This window comes from Scophthalmus maximus, chromosome 8 (genome assembly GCF_022379125.1).
Source record: "Scophthalmus maximus strain ysfricsl-2021 chromosome 8, ASM2237912v1, whole genome shotgun sequence".
NCBI classification, from domain to species: Eukaryota; Metazoa; Chordata; class Actinopteri; order Pleuronectiformes; family Scophthalmidae; genus Scophthalmus; species Scophthalmus maximus.
Window position 1 is genome coordinate 23374666 of NC_061522.1, and position 18283 is coordinate 23392948.

The 18283-nt window shown below is 39.5% G+C and overlaps 2 protein-coding genes across 3 annotated transcripts; one reads left to right on the forward strand and one right to left on the reverse strand.

Annotated features, from left to right (window-relative positions):
• Positions 1-54: 54 nt before the first annotated feature.
• Positions 55-9225, reverse strand: p2rx3b (purinergic receptor P2X, ligand-gated ion channel, 3b). Its single transcript, XM_035637049.2, has 12 exons — positions 8698-9225; positions 7739-7874; positions 7569-7640; positions 6620-6689; positions 6371-6464; positions 5377-5454; positions 5145-5286; positions 2540-2676; positions 2109-2202; positions 1759-1824; positions 1152-1229; positions 55-607 (listed from the first exon to the last, which is right to left on the reverse strand). The coding sequence occupies exons 1-12, from the start codon at positions 8817-8819 to the stop codon at positions 482-484; spliced, it is 1215 nt and encodes a 404-aa protein (XP_035492942.2). The 5' UTR covers positions 8820-9225; the 3' UTR covers positions 55-481.
• Positions 9226-13776: 4551 nt separating this feature from the next.
• On the forward strand, positions 13777-17854 carry pold4 (DNA polymerase delta 4, accessory subunit). 2 transcript variants are annotated; one of them, XM_035637086.2, is made up of 5 exons: positions 13777-13937; positions 15431-15546; positions 16011-16103; positions 16448-16559; positions 17322-17854. In XM_035637086.2, exons 2-5 carry the CDS (start codon positions 15441-15443, stop codon positions 17344-17346), a joined length of 336 nt encoding a protein of 111 aa, XP_035492979.1. In that variant the 5' UTR covers positions 13777-13937; positions 15431-15440; the 3' UTR covers positions 17347-17854. The 2 variants fall into 2 exon arrangements, with proteins under 2 accessions (XP_035492979.1, XP_035492980.1); XM_035637087.2 differs by having other exon boundaries at positions 13779-13937; positions 16020-16103.
• Positions 17855-18283: the final 429 nt, after the last annotated feature.

Sequence of the window (18283 nt, forward strand, 5' to 3'; positions counted from 1 at the left end):
TACAATCCAGCTTTAGTACACAGAGTAAATCCATCAGAGAGAAAACCACAATGGTGCTATTTAAGAGGGCCAGGAAAGTGAACCCTGTGCATTCCACACGTCTTTATTTCTGTCACAAAGTCTGCATCATAGAAGTTTCAATACAAGGTACAAAACGAGCAACGAGCTCAAACCTGAAATCTTTTTCCAGGTCTAATTCCCGTTTTGAACACAAAAGTTTTCTTTCGGTTTAATAAATCCGGATCTAAAAAGTCCACACAAGCTGTTTTTAAATATTTTTGGGCAACATAGCAACAGTTCAAGGTTCCTCAGATGATTTTTGATATTGACACAGACTTGTGGCTAACACTGAGGTATTGTGTTATATAAATAGAGCCCTGAATGAGTAAAAAAAGGTAGAACATTAAATTTTTTTGGAGAAACCCAACTCCCACGTGTTTTCCTCAGTCCACTCCTCTCTGAACCCTGGCTGGCGCTCTGTTTAGCTGTAATGTTCAATCGAAAATGCCCCTGAGTCACTTGACCTCATGAGGGTCTCGTTATGTCTCAGGGACAGTTGGGAGCGGTAAAAATCATTGCTGCGGGATTCCATCGGGCTGTCCGACACCTACGGAACGCGGGGGAGAGAAAGAGGTGTATTGGTCATTATTGTGGTACGTCAACTCATATATACACATTGTCATCTGTCAAAACCTCCGTACCTTATAGAAAGATGATGCAAACTAATTTTTACTTTCTGTTCACTGCAGTAATTGGATTCACTTCTTTTTCACAAAAATCCAAATATTGAAATCTTGCCCAAATTTTAACATACAAATAAACCATTCTGTTTTTTTTCTGTTAACAAACTGTTGACGTCGTGGAGGTTAAAGGTGCATTAAGCGATACATTCATATGCATAATGAGTCATATGACAAGTGTTATTATAGAAACATGACCTGCTGAGAGTTATCCCCCATTTCTGTTACCTCCTATATTCTACAGAACCACAAAGCTTCTGTTAGCTCATAGTTTTGGTTTTCTGGCCCACAAAAAATTCTTAAATGTTGCTCCATGTCCAACAAGTTTACCGTATGACACCAACCACATATTTGTGATTATAAACACCGTGATTAATAAGGTCAATTTTAATTTAATTCGCCCTACTTCACCTCTTCAAATTTTTTTGCCTTGTACTGCTCCGCTCCTTTCAGGAAGTTCAGCAGTATGATGTCACACAGCACCGTTCCCTAGACGATGAGAACAACAATACTTTATTCATACAGTGCTCAGCAAAACAGGAGCGGGGATGAAACTTTAAAGAGACACAATGCTTTTGTTCTATACCAGCCCTTAATTTCCCCAACAACACAGTTCAGTTTTAGTAAGGAATTTTCATAATGTAAAGACCAACTTGTACTTTTAGATAATACCTCCAATCAGACATGAAGGCAGGGGTGAGGAACTTTTATATCTGTATACGGCCCGTGAAATAATTGAACCAGCCCGCAAGATTATTCATGAAGCCAAAAAAATCTAGGTGACTGCAAAATGTTGAAATGGAAAAGAGAGCTGCTAGAACCACACAAGGTAAAATTTAAGCAGTTCCAGCCATGGCATTAGAATGATATACTGTATTCAGAATTATAGTATGCCTATGGCCCATGAAAAAAATCAAAATGGCCCTTGATAGAAAAAGGTTCCTAACCACTGCATAAACATGACTGGAATGTAATGAACTTTTTTACTGATTGCATCTGGTATACAAGTGAACCTCACCACTCCCACTGATGTGAACGCCGCCACCATGTTGATGAGTGTAGGGATCATGTTGAACTTCCCTGCCTACAAAGGGAAGACCAGTTGATCATATCAGCAATGTTTCAGTACAAGAAATCACCTCTTCTGTTAATTTAACTCCTGCCCCTTCTGACTCCAAAGTTTGAATTCTGATTAACGTAGTGGCCAATGAGGAAAAAAAAGTTTATTTTGTAGTTATTTAATAACTGAAGCAGGAAAACCCACGTAGAAACAGGGAGAAACATGCAAACTCCACACAGACAGGAACCAACAAACCAACTTAATTAGTTAGTAATAAGATGCTTATGAGCAATCACACGTGTACTCACATTTCCATTGACCAAAACATCAAACCTAATAGCATAGGCTTTCACCAGAGTGCGGTAGTCTGTCCCGTTCTCTGTCTTATAGTATTTGGCAAACCTGTAAATACAAAAATAAAAAAAAATAAAAAAAACCCATCAACATCATTTATGTAACATTTGAACACATCATGAGAGCAACCAACTCCAATGGCAAAGCCTAATAACCTGGTATAACATGTCAAATAATCAATCTATGATATTTTTGTATTACCTGTGCCAAATGTTTCAACTAATGGGTTTAATGGAAAGGTCATGGATATGAGAAGATAATAAGAAATCCTGCCCTGGGGATAGTGAATTCTGATGAATCTAACGGCAGTCTGGTCAGCTGTTGTCAAGTCCTCTCATCAAGTTCTCTGGATGGAGCACGTCAGTACAACAATGTGGCCAAGTACCTGAAATTGTAGCCTGGCGAGACGGCATTCTTCTGCGACATGGCATCCAGGCGGGTGAACGAGTAGGAGGGGTTACACTGGTCATCTGACTTGTCCAGATCACACATCCAGCCAATCTTTATTCCAATCACTCCTCCCTGACAAAAGTTTCAACATGAGAGCGGCACATAAAGCACATCTTCTCTAATATTTCTAATCTCCTCAGTTAAATCTAATGAAACAATGCTAGAAGTTTGAAATAAGGATGCCAACTTTCCATTGTAATGCATCAGAGTGTGCAGATTTTCGTAATTTCTTTTGAATAGTGCTTTCAAAGCACAACAATTATATCAAACTTTTCACTGGTTGTTCTTTAATCAACTTAATGTTTTTGTGCTCTTCTTGTTCACTTTACTTTATAGCTTGATCCATTAATAAAGGACTGTTTGGAGGATGAGGAGTCATGACACTAGCCCTCGATCGAGATGACAGTCAAGAGGGCAGCTACTGTTCTACATTTAATCAAGAAAACCCACCACAACCAAAGTCCTTTGTTTAAATTAGTCAAGTTATGTTTCAAAGCTTGCTATAGTAGAGATGATTAGGCCCAGATACTGACTGGCTAACACAGCTCTGAGGGAAATGATAAAATTGACTGTAAAGGATATAGACCAATCAGTTTTATTCCTCGAATCCAGTAATTCTTCAGCAAGGATGCAGACAAGGTTATCCACTTTGTCCACCACTTTTCAACCAAAACACTTCAAAGAGGAGACCAATTTGGGAGGGTATATCTATAAGTGGTGTGGGGAAAAAAAGTTCTATATGCAGATGATGTGTTACTAAGACTGAATGTGGTGTAAGATAAGAATGGATATCCAGAGGACATAGTTTTTATTCTTAACACTTTTGATGTCCAAAAACCTTTTTTGGGGGGGCTTTTATTATGCTCCTTCACAAGAACCGATAAATAGGCATCAATTAATGTGGTCCAAGCTAGGTAGAAAGAGTTTGAGCTCTCTTCAATAGACATACTTCTTTAGCTTCAGATATCGGAAAGCCAGTCTATTTTCACTAACTCCTTGTTTCGGAGAGATTTTTAGCTGTACCTACACCCTGTTTTTCAGAGCTTGTCCTGTCACGGTTTGCAAAGTAGGACCGAAATGCAAAGTACTTACTAACAACAAAAGTGACTTTGAAGCACAACTAAAACAAAATCCAGCTGAGGGTATCCACTAGGAGCAATAACTGAACCAATACAAAAGTCAAAACAGGACCACAAAACAAGCAGAGAGAGTAAAATCTACATGGGAGAGCATTAGCCAGAACTGAAGTGACATAACAAAGCGGGTGTAGTAAAAGAGGAACTGACAAAGGGAATCACAGAGACTATGGGTAAGGTCGAATTGTGAAATTGGACTTAGGAAGTTTCCTAAATCTTGACTTGACCCGGAAGTATTTGATCAGCAGCCATGATAAGAGCAGTTCGGATTCTCTAAATTCGTAGGAAAGGAGTTCAATGCTTCCTTTCCTATCTCCTTTAGCATAGGGTACACTGGAGCTTCCAATGTGAGAGTAAGGAGATATAGATGCCCCAGAATTCATTGCGACAGCGATATTTAACGCGCCATGCACAGACGTAAATGAAGTAGAAGAAGTAGAAGAGTATAAATATGACCCAGAACAGATGCACGTCATCATGTCAGTTACTGTTACAGATGAATCATTTATATCTGATGTCAAACAGTAGTAAAACACTCTGAAACATACTGGATGGAGCCGCTGGGTTTTTTGTAGTCCATCTTCAGAAATTTGTAGTTTCACCACGACAGACGCACGTCAATAACATCCGCCGTCGCGTGATGACGTAGTTTAGTGTAAGTGGAGTCAGATTCTCTGAGCAGCCCTGTTTGCTTTTCCTAAGTCCTATCAGTCCTCCTTTACACCTTTCCTTGACCTCATGACGTTTTCCACTGAGGTCAAGGAGTAGTAGATAGGAAAAGGACATCAGAATATAACAGGAAACTCAAAACTCTAGATAAAACGAACACTGGGGATAACAAAGGTAACTTAACCAAAGGCAGAGAGACACTAGGAAGGCAGCAGAATAATATTGTTAATCCAAACACAAAGTAACAAAGTAGTCCACAACCAAAAAGCTTCAGAGTTCACGAGGGGAAGAAAGTCTATCAAGAGATCATGGTGACTGAATAATGACATGTCCACCAAAAAATGGTTTGTTCAAGCAGCCCTAACCCTAACCCGCTAGAGGTCAGCGGTAGACCTGGTAAGTCTGTGAAGTTTGTGTATTTCAATGGATTTGCTAATGGTCTGTAAACTAATTGTGCCGACTCTCTGCCATGTCACCCTAACCCTAACCATAACCCTTACAAGCTCATTTACCATGTGTTCCACCCTGGTAAAAACCCACAATAATTACAAATAAGACACCAACAAATGAAGCATTCCTTACTCAGTTATTAGGCCTGTGCAAAGGAATTATTTAATTTCTGTTACCTAAAAAAAACACCAATCAGTTTTGAAGGGAATATGTTCAATTGCTATATCAACGTAATGGTCAGCACTGAGAGAACAGTCTTGATTTGAAAATGTCTTTTGACTCTACCTTGTCTGCCAGTTTAGTGAAGTTCTGCTGTGCATAGCGGACGACGTCTCCAACTCTGAAAATGGGGCAGTAGGTGTTGTTGACCATGTCAAAGTTACATTTTTGGATGTATTCGCCCGTGATAGTGGGAAGGAAGTTCCCTCTGCAAAGACACAGGCATATTCTCATGTCATCAAGTCAGACATGACAAGCATAATTATCATCATGATCATCATCATATTTGAAATCATACTTGGTGTAGTTGAAGGTCGGGAAGCGGATGCTATTCTTGATGAAAATGGTGAAATTCTGTACTTCCATCATTGGTGTACTGAGAAAAGGAAAAAGGAAAGAACACAGAGGCAGAGAAAAGACAGACAGACATATGAATGACATTGGTTGAGTTGATGGCCTTTGCACAAAAACTTGTAGCAGGTATATGAATACATTGAGAGTTGTATTATAATTTGAATTGCAGCATTGAACAGAATAATGTCAACATAATGAGGTGAAATGTATATATTTGTAAATAATTATATAGAAATTTCATAAATTTAATTTAATTTATAATCGCCTGAGTGTGATTGAAAAACGATCCATAAGTGCATAGTTTGACTAACAGAAGACTAATTTATAAGACTCCTACAAAAGGGTCTGGACCACTCAAAAATTGTGTTCGTACTTTAAATAAAACTCAAAATACAAGAAAATTGGTGAATGCTTTCCCAAGTTCTCCCAAATCACTTGTATGATATTTCCCATCAAGAGATTACATAGACAAAAGAGTCCGATAGAATGCGAACAAAAATCTATTCAATCCTGGGGGTGGAGGCAGATATCTTAGGTATCTCAAAAGCTGCACAAATAAAACTAAAACTAGAATGATACTCAGTAGAGTGCGTACTTCCGCCAAGGCCCAACAGTTCCCTTGAATCTGCTAGATCCAGATCTATATTTGGATTTCCACCGAATGACTAAATATGCCTGTTATTTTTCATCTTGGCCCATATCCCATCCATCCAACAAGTTCGCAAACAAACAAACCAACAGATGGACGGGGAAGAAAACACAACCTCTTAAGTGGAGGAAATGATCTGCATTGACAGATTGTCCTGGGGATCAGTGACCCTTTTAAAGAACATAGAATTATGTCTGGCTTGAATTGAATATCGAACTTAATCGGTCTCAATGGTTCAAGTCAGTATTCTTCATTTGGAGAGAACAGTGATTGCAAAGTTTCATCATACGTTTTGATGGTGTCTATCTCAGCCGGGCACCATCCTTTTATCTGACACATGTTGATGGTGGCGTTGAAAGGAACACATTTCCCCGTAAGAATTCCTGCGGAGGCAAAGAAAATGTAACAACAGTTGCAATGCATTCGTTCAGAACATGCTGTTGTAACAATAATTGCAATAATTGTAAAATATTCGTCATCAAACACTGATGTGGAAGAAGAGATAGGGGAAGAAAAAGAGGCAGACACAAGGTCTCACCATAACCTCCTGGTTTATTGAGGTGTCTAGTGCAGTCGCTGTCTTGGGTACAAGTGTACTTCTTCTCACTCTGGATAACATAAATACACACATTCACAATATTTTTATAATAATAGAACAAATAACTGTATGATGTGAAAGGAAACTGTGCTGTAGGTACCCCGTAACAAAGGGAAACTCCTAAAACATGTATATACAGTATATATACATATATGTATATATGTATATATATATATAATTTACTCATTAACTACAGAGAACAACACAATTTGCTGTCAGAAGAGTATATTTATCCCATGCGTCGTGATATATCTCATCTGTCTTCACATAACAATTTTTCTGTTAATTTTCTCAGATGAAAGGAAGCTGTGCACAGAGCTGTAAAACGTTAACCAAGCAAAGTGAGGAGCTTTGATGCTGTTTGGGTTTCACAAAAAAGAAGTAAACTGATAAGTGACTATCAGGGAAGCTAAACCGATGGCAGGTTGAGCCACATGTATTGAGATGCCGGCAGTATCACATTTTCACTACCCTAAAAAATGATAAAGGAACAATGTAGTTTACCTGTTTGTTGTTAAAATGTCATTTTCAAATTTTAGAATTATTAAATGATGCAGATATATCTCCGTAGTACGGCATAAGAATAAGACTGTAACTCGAGTAATTACACTAGTTGTGGGCTTCAATCTAAAGTGTTACCATAAACTCTGTATGGATTATTATGAATCTTGTCATGTATATTTGAATCAGTTGTAGAGGTTACAGTAATAGCACATTGACAGTGCTATAAATGGGTAACATTGGCAGTTACAAATCAAAATTTAGAGGTGGCGTATGTACAAAAAAGATGCAGCGCATTAGCTTCATCAGGCCGATCTTAGCTATCACAGACTTTACAGTGTTTGTAATGCTAGTAGAAGTATTAGTAATGGTCGTCACAATATCTGACCTCAGGACAGTATCCCTGGATTTGGTTTTCAGTGGTGATCAGTTTTGTGATGATGCAGAAGACTGAAGCTCCCTGAAAAACACACAAATATAATCACAGCAATACACACTGCTGTCAGTCATCTTTCCCTCCCTCCATCCATCCATCAGCCATCCACGTCTCATCCATACCTGTGTCGGCGTGACATAGTCTGCAACATCCATGACCTTGTCATTGTAGATCCCAAAACCTTTGACCTTTGTCATCACTGAGGATTCAATAGCTGTGTCTCTCACCTGATAGGCCTTTTCATAAACAAAGACCCACCTGAAGAGCGCACACACACACACACACACACACACACACACACACACAGACACACATTGAGCTTTTAGGCATTAACAATTGTACTCCTTCAATGTCAATAACAGAACACTTACATTTTGTTTTTAGTGACAATTGAACGAGCTTACAATTTTAACATTAATGTTTTGAACACATAGAAATGGGATTGGCTCCAGCCCCCCACAACCCTCAAGGGATAAGGAATAATAGGATAGTGGATAATAACAGCAACATTTATAATCCCATAGGTCTTGAGATGACACACCAAATTTGAAGTTGCTCGTGTAAAATCTGAGGAGTTTGTGAAAGTATGATGTGCAAAAATGTGCCAAAGCTGCACACTAAAATCAAAATGGCCGACCTCCTGTTGGCCGAAGGTAATGGTGGCCGACGACTTTTTTGTAGATCTTGACATGATATACATGACTTCCAAATTTCATTCAGTAGTAGTATCAAATTTGTATCAAATTTGTCACCAGTCCTGACGTGTGTGCAAATTTGAATTGTGTAGGCCCTCAAAAGGCCGATTAATTCGGACTACGATTACAATAGGCTCACGCTTGTTGGTGCCCTGATAAATGGATAATAATACATAGTTTTCAGCCATATAATAACTTATGATATAACACTTTACCATAATAAAATAATGAAAGATTCAACATTTAAAAAAAATATAATAATCCCCTAATTCCATTTCATGAAATATAAATGTGCCAAAAGACACAATTCCATTGTTTAATTCAAGCAGAGCACAGTAAACACTGTATCGTCATAAAAGTGCAGCAGAATGAAGGGGAAAACTCACCCAATGAAGTAGGTGATGATGAGAAGTTGGACGACGCGGTTGATGATGCCGATGGTCCAGCTCTTCACCACCACCGACTTGGTGGTTTCATAGGTGAAGAAGTCTGTTATGCAGGACCACATCCTAGCAGTGTGTGAGCATCGGCAGATCGAAAAACAAGTGTGTGTGTGTGTGTTTCCTGTGTGATATGACCTCTAAAACTCTGTAGAAAGAAAGAGAGATCTAAAGAAACTACCACTCTGTGTGTATTACAGGCATATGGTGAGATTGAGACAGCTGTGCAGTAGTTATAGAATTTTCCCAAAATGTGGTTGACGTCCTCGTGGATCTTTAGTGAAGAAAGCAGACGTCCAGGAGCTGTATGTCCTCTTCTTCATGGAAAGATCCTGCTGTCTTTGCGAACACGGCGAAGAAATGTGTTGAGAAATGCCTGAACTAAGTTAACTCAATTCACTCGGTTTAAGTCTTTGTCCTTATCTCCCTCTTCACCCATTTTGCCCGGCTTTTATTCCATCTCTCTCTCTCTCTCTCTCTCTCTCTAACCCTCCTTCTCGATTATCTCTATACGACTCCTCAAAGTACACCCCTCCCACTTTCTGCTCAGGCCACCATGGATGTTCATGTGCTTGTGCATGGTCCATGTCTTTCGCACAATATTCTGGATTGACAGTCAAAGGACAAAGACCACAGCAACTGCATAATAATAAAGAGTAGTTAAGTAGCTTAAAGGGTCTGTGGGTGTCCACACAAAAACCTGCTTTCAGAGATATCAATTTTCTATGTAACTCTTGACTTTGATAGTTGTATGGAAGTAAAATCTTTAAAATCCAGTTAAAGTCCCAGTGTGTAATTTTTTAAAACTTTTCTGGCGGCATCTGGTGGTAAAGTTGCAAACCGCAACCAACTGAGAATCCGACAGGGGACACTTTATGGTGACACACCGCTAATTCCATTTCCGGTTGCCTGCAGCGCTGGAAATTCAACACGAATGTGATGCATTCTGGAACATTTTCTGCAACCCTATGTAATGCAGCTCGGAATTCGGACCTGGGAAGTTCGTGTGGTGATTTTCTTCTGACCTCCCGAGTCGCAGTGGAACCGGAACGCAGCACAACACGACGTAGCAAACATGGCGACTCACACAGAGGTCGGTCCCCTACTGTTACTATATTTAACTCATTCAGAGTTGACGAAAAAACATTGGTTCTTTGTTGCAAGTGATTATACATATATGAACACACAATTATGGACAGTATATTCAATTTCTGTTCCTCTTAATATAACACACTGTCGCTTTAAATCCTTTAAAGGAACAACCAGACATTTTGGCAATGTCAACAAATGTTTGTGTTCATGTACTCGTTTTATTCTGATAGTCAGTCTGATGTCATTCCACCATATCCTGTCAAGTTTCCCGCTTGTATGATTGCTGTGCTTCGCCCGAATGTCTTCCACCTGCGTCCTTCCCTCCTAGTGTATTTAAGGAGTGTCTTTCCTATCTTGAGCCTTCCAGCATCTTTTCCACACTTTGTCTCTAGTGTGTTTGATCCTGCTCGATACACTGACCCTCGATTTAGCCTTGTGTTTTTGGATACCTTTGCCAACTGTCCTTCCTATCTACTATTCCTTGACCTAAGTGGAAAACGTCATGAGATCAAGGAAAGGTGTAAAGGAGAGCTGATAGGACTTAGGAAAAGCCGACAGCGCTGCTCAGAGAATCTGACTCGACTTTTACTAAACTACGTCATCATGCGACGGTGGCTGTTGTTGTGTTTTACCATCGTGTGACATCAGATGTAAATGATTCATATGCAACAGTAACTGACATGATGACGTGCGTCTCTTCTGGGTCATATTCATACTCTCCTACTTCTTCTTCTTCTACTTCGGATTGAATGGTTTACGTTCATGCACCTCACATCAAGTTAAATTTCGCTGCTGCAATGAATTGTGGGGCGTCTATATCTCCTTTCCTTTCACATAGGAAGCTCCAGTGTACCCTATGCTAAAGGAAATAGTAAAAGAAGCGTTGAAGCTCCTTTCCTATGCATTTGGAGATCCAAACAGCTCTTATCATGGCTGCTGATCAAATACTTCCGTGTCACGTCAATATTTAGGAAACTTCCTAAGACAATTTGACAATTCAGCCGCACCCTTGGACTGACCTCCTATGTACCGAATCTGTTTCAGTATACTTCCTTGAAGCGTTTGCCTGACTCTGGGTCTGCATTATTGAGTCTACCTGCCTGTGAGCTTCGATAGGGAAGAAGACTTGCTTGCTATTTTATCATCCATGTTTTCATACGTCATAGTTATGTCATTGATTTATTAATGGTGTGTCCTAAGTATCTATGAATGTGCTACTGTCTTTTTGTACTTCACCATCAAACTGCTAAGGACTGTAAATAAGAACTAACCTGCATGGCTAAATCTGGCACATTTACATCTTGGTTGATGTTTAGTAATGTGCATCGTCCCGTTTGGATAAGTAAATTGTCATTTGGACTGTATTTCTATAGAGCTTTTCTAGTCATATCGACCACTCAAAGCATTTCACAGCGCAAGTCACATTCACACAGTGCTGCTATTGTGTTTTTTTGTTATTGTGTCATTGAGAAAGCTTTTAAGTTCTTAAAAGGCTTTTTTTTCTTGTGATTGTTTTCACCAGCCCAGTGTAATTAAAAGCAGAAGACAAAAAATAAAAGAAGAAAATTTAAAGATTATAGAAATAATAAATCCCTACCCTGACAGTAAATATCATTTAGCTCTACTCAACTTGAGTCCCAATAAGACATGATCATTCAAACGTCACGACCTGAGACTTTCTATCTGTAGACACAATTGTGTTTTTGCTCAAATCAATGAATAATAATAATAACAATAATGATAATAGTGGTGATTCCTCTTTTCCTGACTGTTCATAGCCAGGGTAAATCACTAACATATCAAAAGAGAAATGATTAAAAATATAAGTATCATTTCAGGACTTCAGAACTTGTCTTCTTTTACATAACCACAAGTTTAGTGTAGCTGATCAATTACACAATAAATATTTTATGATTTTAAACTGCATTATGTGCATCATGTCAAAGGTGGACCACAGTGAGTGGAGCAGACTTCGTTTGGTACAAAAAGACTACTATCAACCTCCATGTACCACTTCCACACCACAAACCGTATGCAGGAGATCCCGTTTCACCATAATCCAATCACAAGTTTCTTCAGGCTCCTGCCATCTTCACTCTGTCTCCATTTTACAGCAGTCACTTATGACGAGTCGATAATGGGCTGCTATTGGATGAGAACCAGGAAGTGGTGAAATATCATTCATTGTATCTCCCTCTCTCCGGATAAGAGGGTCGGATAAATATATATATTTTTTAAAAAGATAGAGAAAAAGATTGGAGTGGCTGGGAAAGGATTGAAGGAAATAGTACAGCAGGAGGACAGGGTGAGATTGATGCTGAGCAGGTTTACACACACACACCCACACACAGACCTTTGACTAGATTATATGGTAAGCGATCTGTCAAGATGGAGGCATTCGGGGGAAATAAAGAGGATATTACCAAGGCAGAAGGCTGCAGAGCAAGACAAAAAGATTTGTATTGATTTGGACATTTACAACTAATGAGAGAGAGAGAGGGGGAGAGAGAGATGAAATAAAAGCCTGGCAAAATGGGTGAAGAGAGAGATAAGGACAGAGAACTGAATTGACTTAACTTAGTTCAGGCATTTCTCAACATCTCTTAGCCGTGTTCTCTGGTTTCCGGTCACCCCTCCATCATCTTCTCCATCGTTTTCATTGCTAAACGTTACATCCTGTCCATATGATGTCCGTAAACGTTTAGCTGGAATGTGCAACCACTTTGTGGGAGCTAATGGAACCCAAAAAAAAGAACAACAAAGCACAGTAAATGTCTTGCACTTGAGACTTTCAGACAACACTGATAAAGACTGGTTTGCTGCACATCCGAGGATATCAGTTGTGTTCCTGCCTCCATACTCCCCCTTCCCAAATCCCAAGCCATGACTGTAAAGAATATTTTCCAAGATGCATTGCCAGAGAAGACATTAGATGTGATGTTGATGAGAGGGAGAAAGGGGGGACTAGAACTATACTATACATGTTGTTAAAACAATATTGAAGCCAAATTATTTCAGGATTTTGTCATATTTGACATTACAGTTCAAAATAACTATATGCAAGGGCATCAAAAAAATAGATATAGAAGCAATTTTTTATTCATTCTTCTCACATATGTTTAGGTAAGATGATTTTCTTATTCTATAGTATAATACTGATTTAACTGAAAAATCATTCAAACTTCAAAGGTAAAAGTTCGTCATATTTGTGATGCTCCCTGTTGTAAGTGTTTGTTAAGTCAGTGTGTTGTGGCTGTTAATTTGAGACATGTACAATGTGTTGTGGTGATCTGAGTGACTTTTGGAGGTGAGATGAATTGTTTGGCCCAGATGCATGTTGGTGATGCAGACTGTATGAAGAGCTTTGAAAAAGTGGCTCCAGTATGGACCAATGCTTTTTAGCACTTGAAAAAAATGGAATGTGCAGGGTGCACACCTGTATGTAAACACAGGTGGTATCATAAATCATGCATACCAGACAGATTATAAACAACGGACGGATTAAAATAGTGGTCTGCAATTATTCCCATGTGGTTCATGTGAATAGTTGCGGAAAATAAATTCAAGGCACGCACACACACACACACACGCACACACACACACACACACACACACACACACACACACAGACATTTATAATAGTACATTTTATGATAGTATAACAGTAAAATATTGTAATAGTCGGAGTCACAGTGTTGTTTAAAGTGATGCAGCCGGCCAGGACTCTCTCTCTCTACAGTAACTGTTTAGAAGATGGTCAGGGTGTGAATATAAAAACATGTCTGACTGATCGTATTGAGTCAGTTATCAGGTAATCCACCTCTGATCCTGAAATATGCTAAATAAACGGCAGGTGGCAGCAAAGGGGCAAACAGCCTCCTAATCCACCAGAAGAAGAAAGATGCGTCGACGAAGGCAGAAGTTGGCTTCCCATTCGACAAGCCACTGGGGAATTGAAAGTCCACACAGCGGAGCGCTCCCTTTAACCGTCGAACCGGAGGCCAACTTCGGCGTGGCGAAGCGGCGTCGTCTTTGTTTTGGTCGGCCGACTGAAAGAAGACACTCGACAGAGCTTTTACAGTTCGAACAAACAGGTGAGTTCAACAACCCAACAGAGGGAGGGGGACAGTTGTTGACGACTGTTTCATAGTCCGTTAATAAACATTCTGTCTGTGTGAATGTGTAAGAACTGGTGAATATTGTGTTGCTGCAAATAGGCTCCGACTTGACACACACATTTACACTCGTCCCCTCTTCAACCCTCCCTACATTTGAACGCTGACAAAAAACAGTCAGGAGGAAGACAGTCAAGTCATCTTGAAATGATAATTATTATTGTGAAAAGTCATGTTGAGTTCATGTCATTGTGAAACTTGGCAGTGGAAGTAGCGTTGGTGTCAGTAGAGGCACACTAAAGAAGTGTTTTAGTTGTAGCATTGGGGCTGAAGTAGATTATATACTTTCAGTGTTTTGTTTGTTGCACATTTTTTTGTGCATCTGCAAACCGCTAGCCTGGAACCGAGACACATTCTGGGAGCTCAGTTAATTTGCTCAGCCAGACTCGGTCTGGATCTCCTCCATTGGGAAGTCATTTCCTTCCGGCAGAAAACTCGCTGGTGCAATCACAACCGATTATCTGATAAGGGGCGGGGTTTATACCACGACGTGGATGGAAGCAACTTTTGTAAACAACAAATGCTGCCGCTGATGAATGAGCATTTGACTTTAGGCGATTACCCATTCTGCCTCCTTGGCTACAAAATACAGGTGATGGCAAAAAAAATAAAAATACATGGTTGCAGAAAGCCCCGGGTCTTGACTGATTCCTTGAAACGCATATCTACCGTCTGCACAAAGGGGACTGCTGTGGTTCAGGAGACTGGGTCGTCCATGAACCTGAAGGTCGATTCCATCCTTGTCTCATCCAGTCTGCATGGCAAGATGTCCATGGGCAAGACACTGAACCCCTAAATTGACCCTGACGGCTAATTCGAGTGTAAATAAATGTGTGACAGTAAAGTGTACTGTAAAGCACTTTCTGTGGTCGGTAAGACTCGAAAAGCGCTTTATAAATTCAGTCTAGGCCTGCAACTAAATTTATTTTCATTATTGATTCATCTGTCGATTATTTCCTCGATTAATCGATAGGCTGTTTGGTCCATAAAATGTCATAAAATTGTGAAAAACTAAGATCGTGTTTCCCAAATCCCCAAGAGGATGTTTTACTTTTTTCCACACACCAAAATGTTTCGTTTACTGTCACAGAAGAGCAAAAAAACAGAAAATATTCACATTTAAGAAGCTGAAATCATAAAAACTACTTGAACCGATTTAGCTAAAATAGTCAAAATAGTTTGTGTTTAATTTAAAAATACTTAAAAATAATCGATTACTAATCTGTTTCAGCTCCAATTCAGTGCATTTACTATTTACAATGAGTCACACATTTTGCAGAATAATCGTACTGTAGGCACCTCACAGCAGTAAAGGGAAACACATGGATTGATGTTTGAGAGGTTTTTAAGTGGTGGTCGTTCGGGCTGTACCACCGATGACCAAAGTGTATGCATTTGTGTGTATGTTCCAGATTAGTCAGCATGACAACCAAGCACGGACTGATAACCGATTCATTCAAGGTGGTAAAGAAAGCAAGGAGGGAGGGGAAACGACAGAAGAGACCCACTCCTCCCCCACCACAGAAAGGTATTGTCTGTCATATGGTCTGTTGTATACATCTAATACAGTCAGATCTCAATCAGGAACTACAGCTTGTGAAAAAGTCCAAAATATATTTTCTGTTCTGTTTAATTTGTCTTGACTTCAGCATGAAATAAATAAATAAATAAATAAATAAATAAATAAATATATATATATATATATATATATATATATATATATATATTTATTTATTTATTTATTTATTTATTTCATGGCAATTACCACTGCAGTTTGAATGGCTTTACCAGTTTGTGCGTTAAGAACAAAATCAATACTGCTACAGCCGAACCTTCTGTATAATTATGTGTCCTATAATTTAAAAATGTCACAGTGTATGAAAATGACTATGTCCGTTTGACATTAGAAATAAGGCATTGTTTACTTGCATTGTATTTCATTATAATGATTTTGTCAGTGGTAGTGACTTGAATTGTCTCTGAATCTTTTTGATGTACCAGAGGGCGACAGTGACCCGGTCAGAGAGGAGGAGCTGCAGAAGCTCCTAAAGTTTGATCTGGACTGGAGATTTGGGCCCTGCACAGGTAACGCACATAGACACATGTATATACTGGAGAATGTCAGACTCCAGGTATAAAAAAAGAGATAACATGATCTTGACTGGAATATTTTTCGCAGAGATTACAATCTCTGAGTAGTAAATGCAGCGTTCATGGGGTCTAAAAAAAGACAATCCCCCCACCCCTGCACATCCAATCCAACCCTGCTCCAGGCTGTAAAATGTTCATGCTTCATTCATCTGAAGCCTGTGTCCTCTGCTGACATCTTCATGTAGAATTTCGTTTTTTAAAGCTCTGAAATAGAAGGTCTACAGATTTGAAACACACAAAACTCATCGTTCATCCTCTCTTCATCTCTCACCCTCCAGGTATCAGCAGGCTGCAGAGATGGGAGAGAGCGAAGCTCCATGGTCTGAACCCACCTGAGGAGATCAGAGACCTGCTGCTGCAGACGCTCACCGACCCCGAGTATAAGCACAGGTAGCTGATCCATATGTGTTATTAACACAGGATATCAAAGACCTCCTCTTAAACACATAATCATCGAAATGGAGACTGACATCAGTTACATGATTTAATCAGTGAAGTGCTTACACACGAGAAAAGAACCTGCATGACTTAAAGGGGCATTAAGTGATTCTAAAGCAAATCACGTTTGAAAAAATCAGCATTCGGCTCAACAATTCGGCTCAGCCCAGGCTCTCTAGATCGAAAACAAACAAACGGTGCGGACCCTCACCACACAACACTGCGAGTGCAGTTTGTAAACATCACTCGCCGACACCTTAGGAGACGTGCTAGCGACCGATGCTACGACTCAGGGCTGCGGGTTAGCAGCTCGGTCGGTGCAGGAAAATCATCAACAACAACAACAACAAAGAGAGAGACAAGCTTTCTCCAAAATGGTTTACCGCTCCTTTAAGTTGTTTGTCTCTTGGACATAATGTTAGTTAGTTTTTATGGCCCACAATATAGAGACAAACAACCATATAGAGATTAATAAGCTTGCATCAAGTTCAAACCCAGAACCTTGTTGCTTTGATGCGACACTGCTAAGCACTTTACAACCATGTCGTCCCTCCTCCCATTCATACTCTTAATAATAATGCTAGTATTTGAGAGATTTACAGCCAGTCATAATTATATTTTAAGTATAACCACATATATATAATATCATAGTTCTAATTCATTTAGGAAATTCATGTATGCTGAAAAATTCCTGTTGTACTCTCTGTCTTTCAGCCTATGGAGGGAATATCCTTTGTGAGGAAGTCACTGAGAGACAGAGAAAAGAACACAGACCAGCATGGAGCAGTGGAATGACAGAACATGTTGTTGTTGTTGTTTTTTTTACACTATGTTGTCTTCTATACACTAATTTTTATGAACATTTTTTTACTAAAACTCTACCTGAACACTTTCCTGTTCTGTCACTGATTACAACTCAAATCGTGAAAGAAACAGTGACAAAGTCACACATTGAAACACTCTCCACTCTCTGGGGCTACCACGTGGTCTGCACACTGTCATACATCTGCCTCAATCATTTTAATAACTGACCCAGCCCACACACTTTCTCTCTCCACGCTCTGCTCCTCCACGTGCACGAGGGAGAGAATGAGTGAGTGGGCGTGTTCGCAGTGCTGCTGAAACAAGGACACATTGGAAAGGGTTCAGCACTCATCTCAATCCTGAAAGGTCTGGGTTAGCCTATGTTAGTGGTTAAAGTTATGGTTGTGAAGAAAAATAACAATAAAACATATACATGTACAGGACTTCTAATATGTGGTTCTCTCTTTATACACTGTATCTATTGAAAATGGAGTAGGAAAGGAAATGTACTAAAAATTTGAACCCTGTAATGCCCAAATATTGCCAAATCAAAAACATTAAAGGAGGCCTCTGTTGTGGACATTAAGGAGATAGTTCAGTGATTTTCAATCGGGGTTGTATGAGTTACATGCATAGTTTACATGTTACCTTGTGGAGATGGTGATCAGCGATGTCATTTAGCAGCGATGATGTTCAGCGATGTCAGCGATAACATTTAAGTTTGGAGGAGAAATGGAAGTAGCGTAATTCGGAGTCCCACTGTTGCATTGGGGACCACCGAAAAACCTATTTTTCGCCACATTTTTAAATGCTTACCTAAAAAAAATAAATCTGTTCAATTGTACACTTCTCTGCTTAAGTTTGCCGCCAGA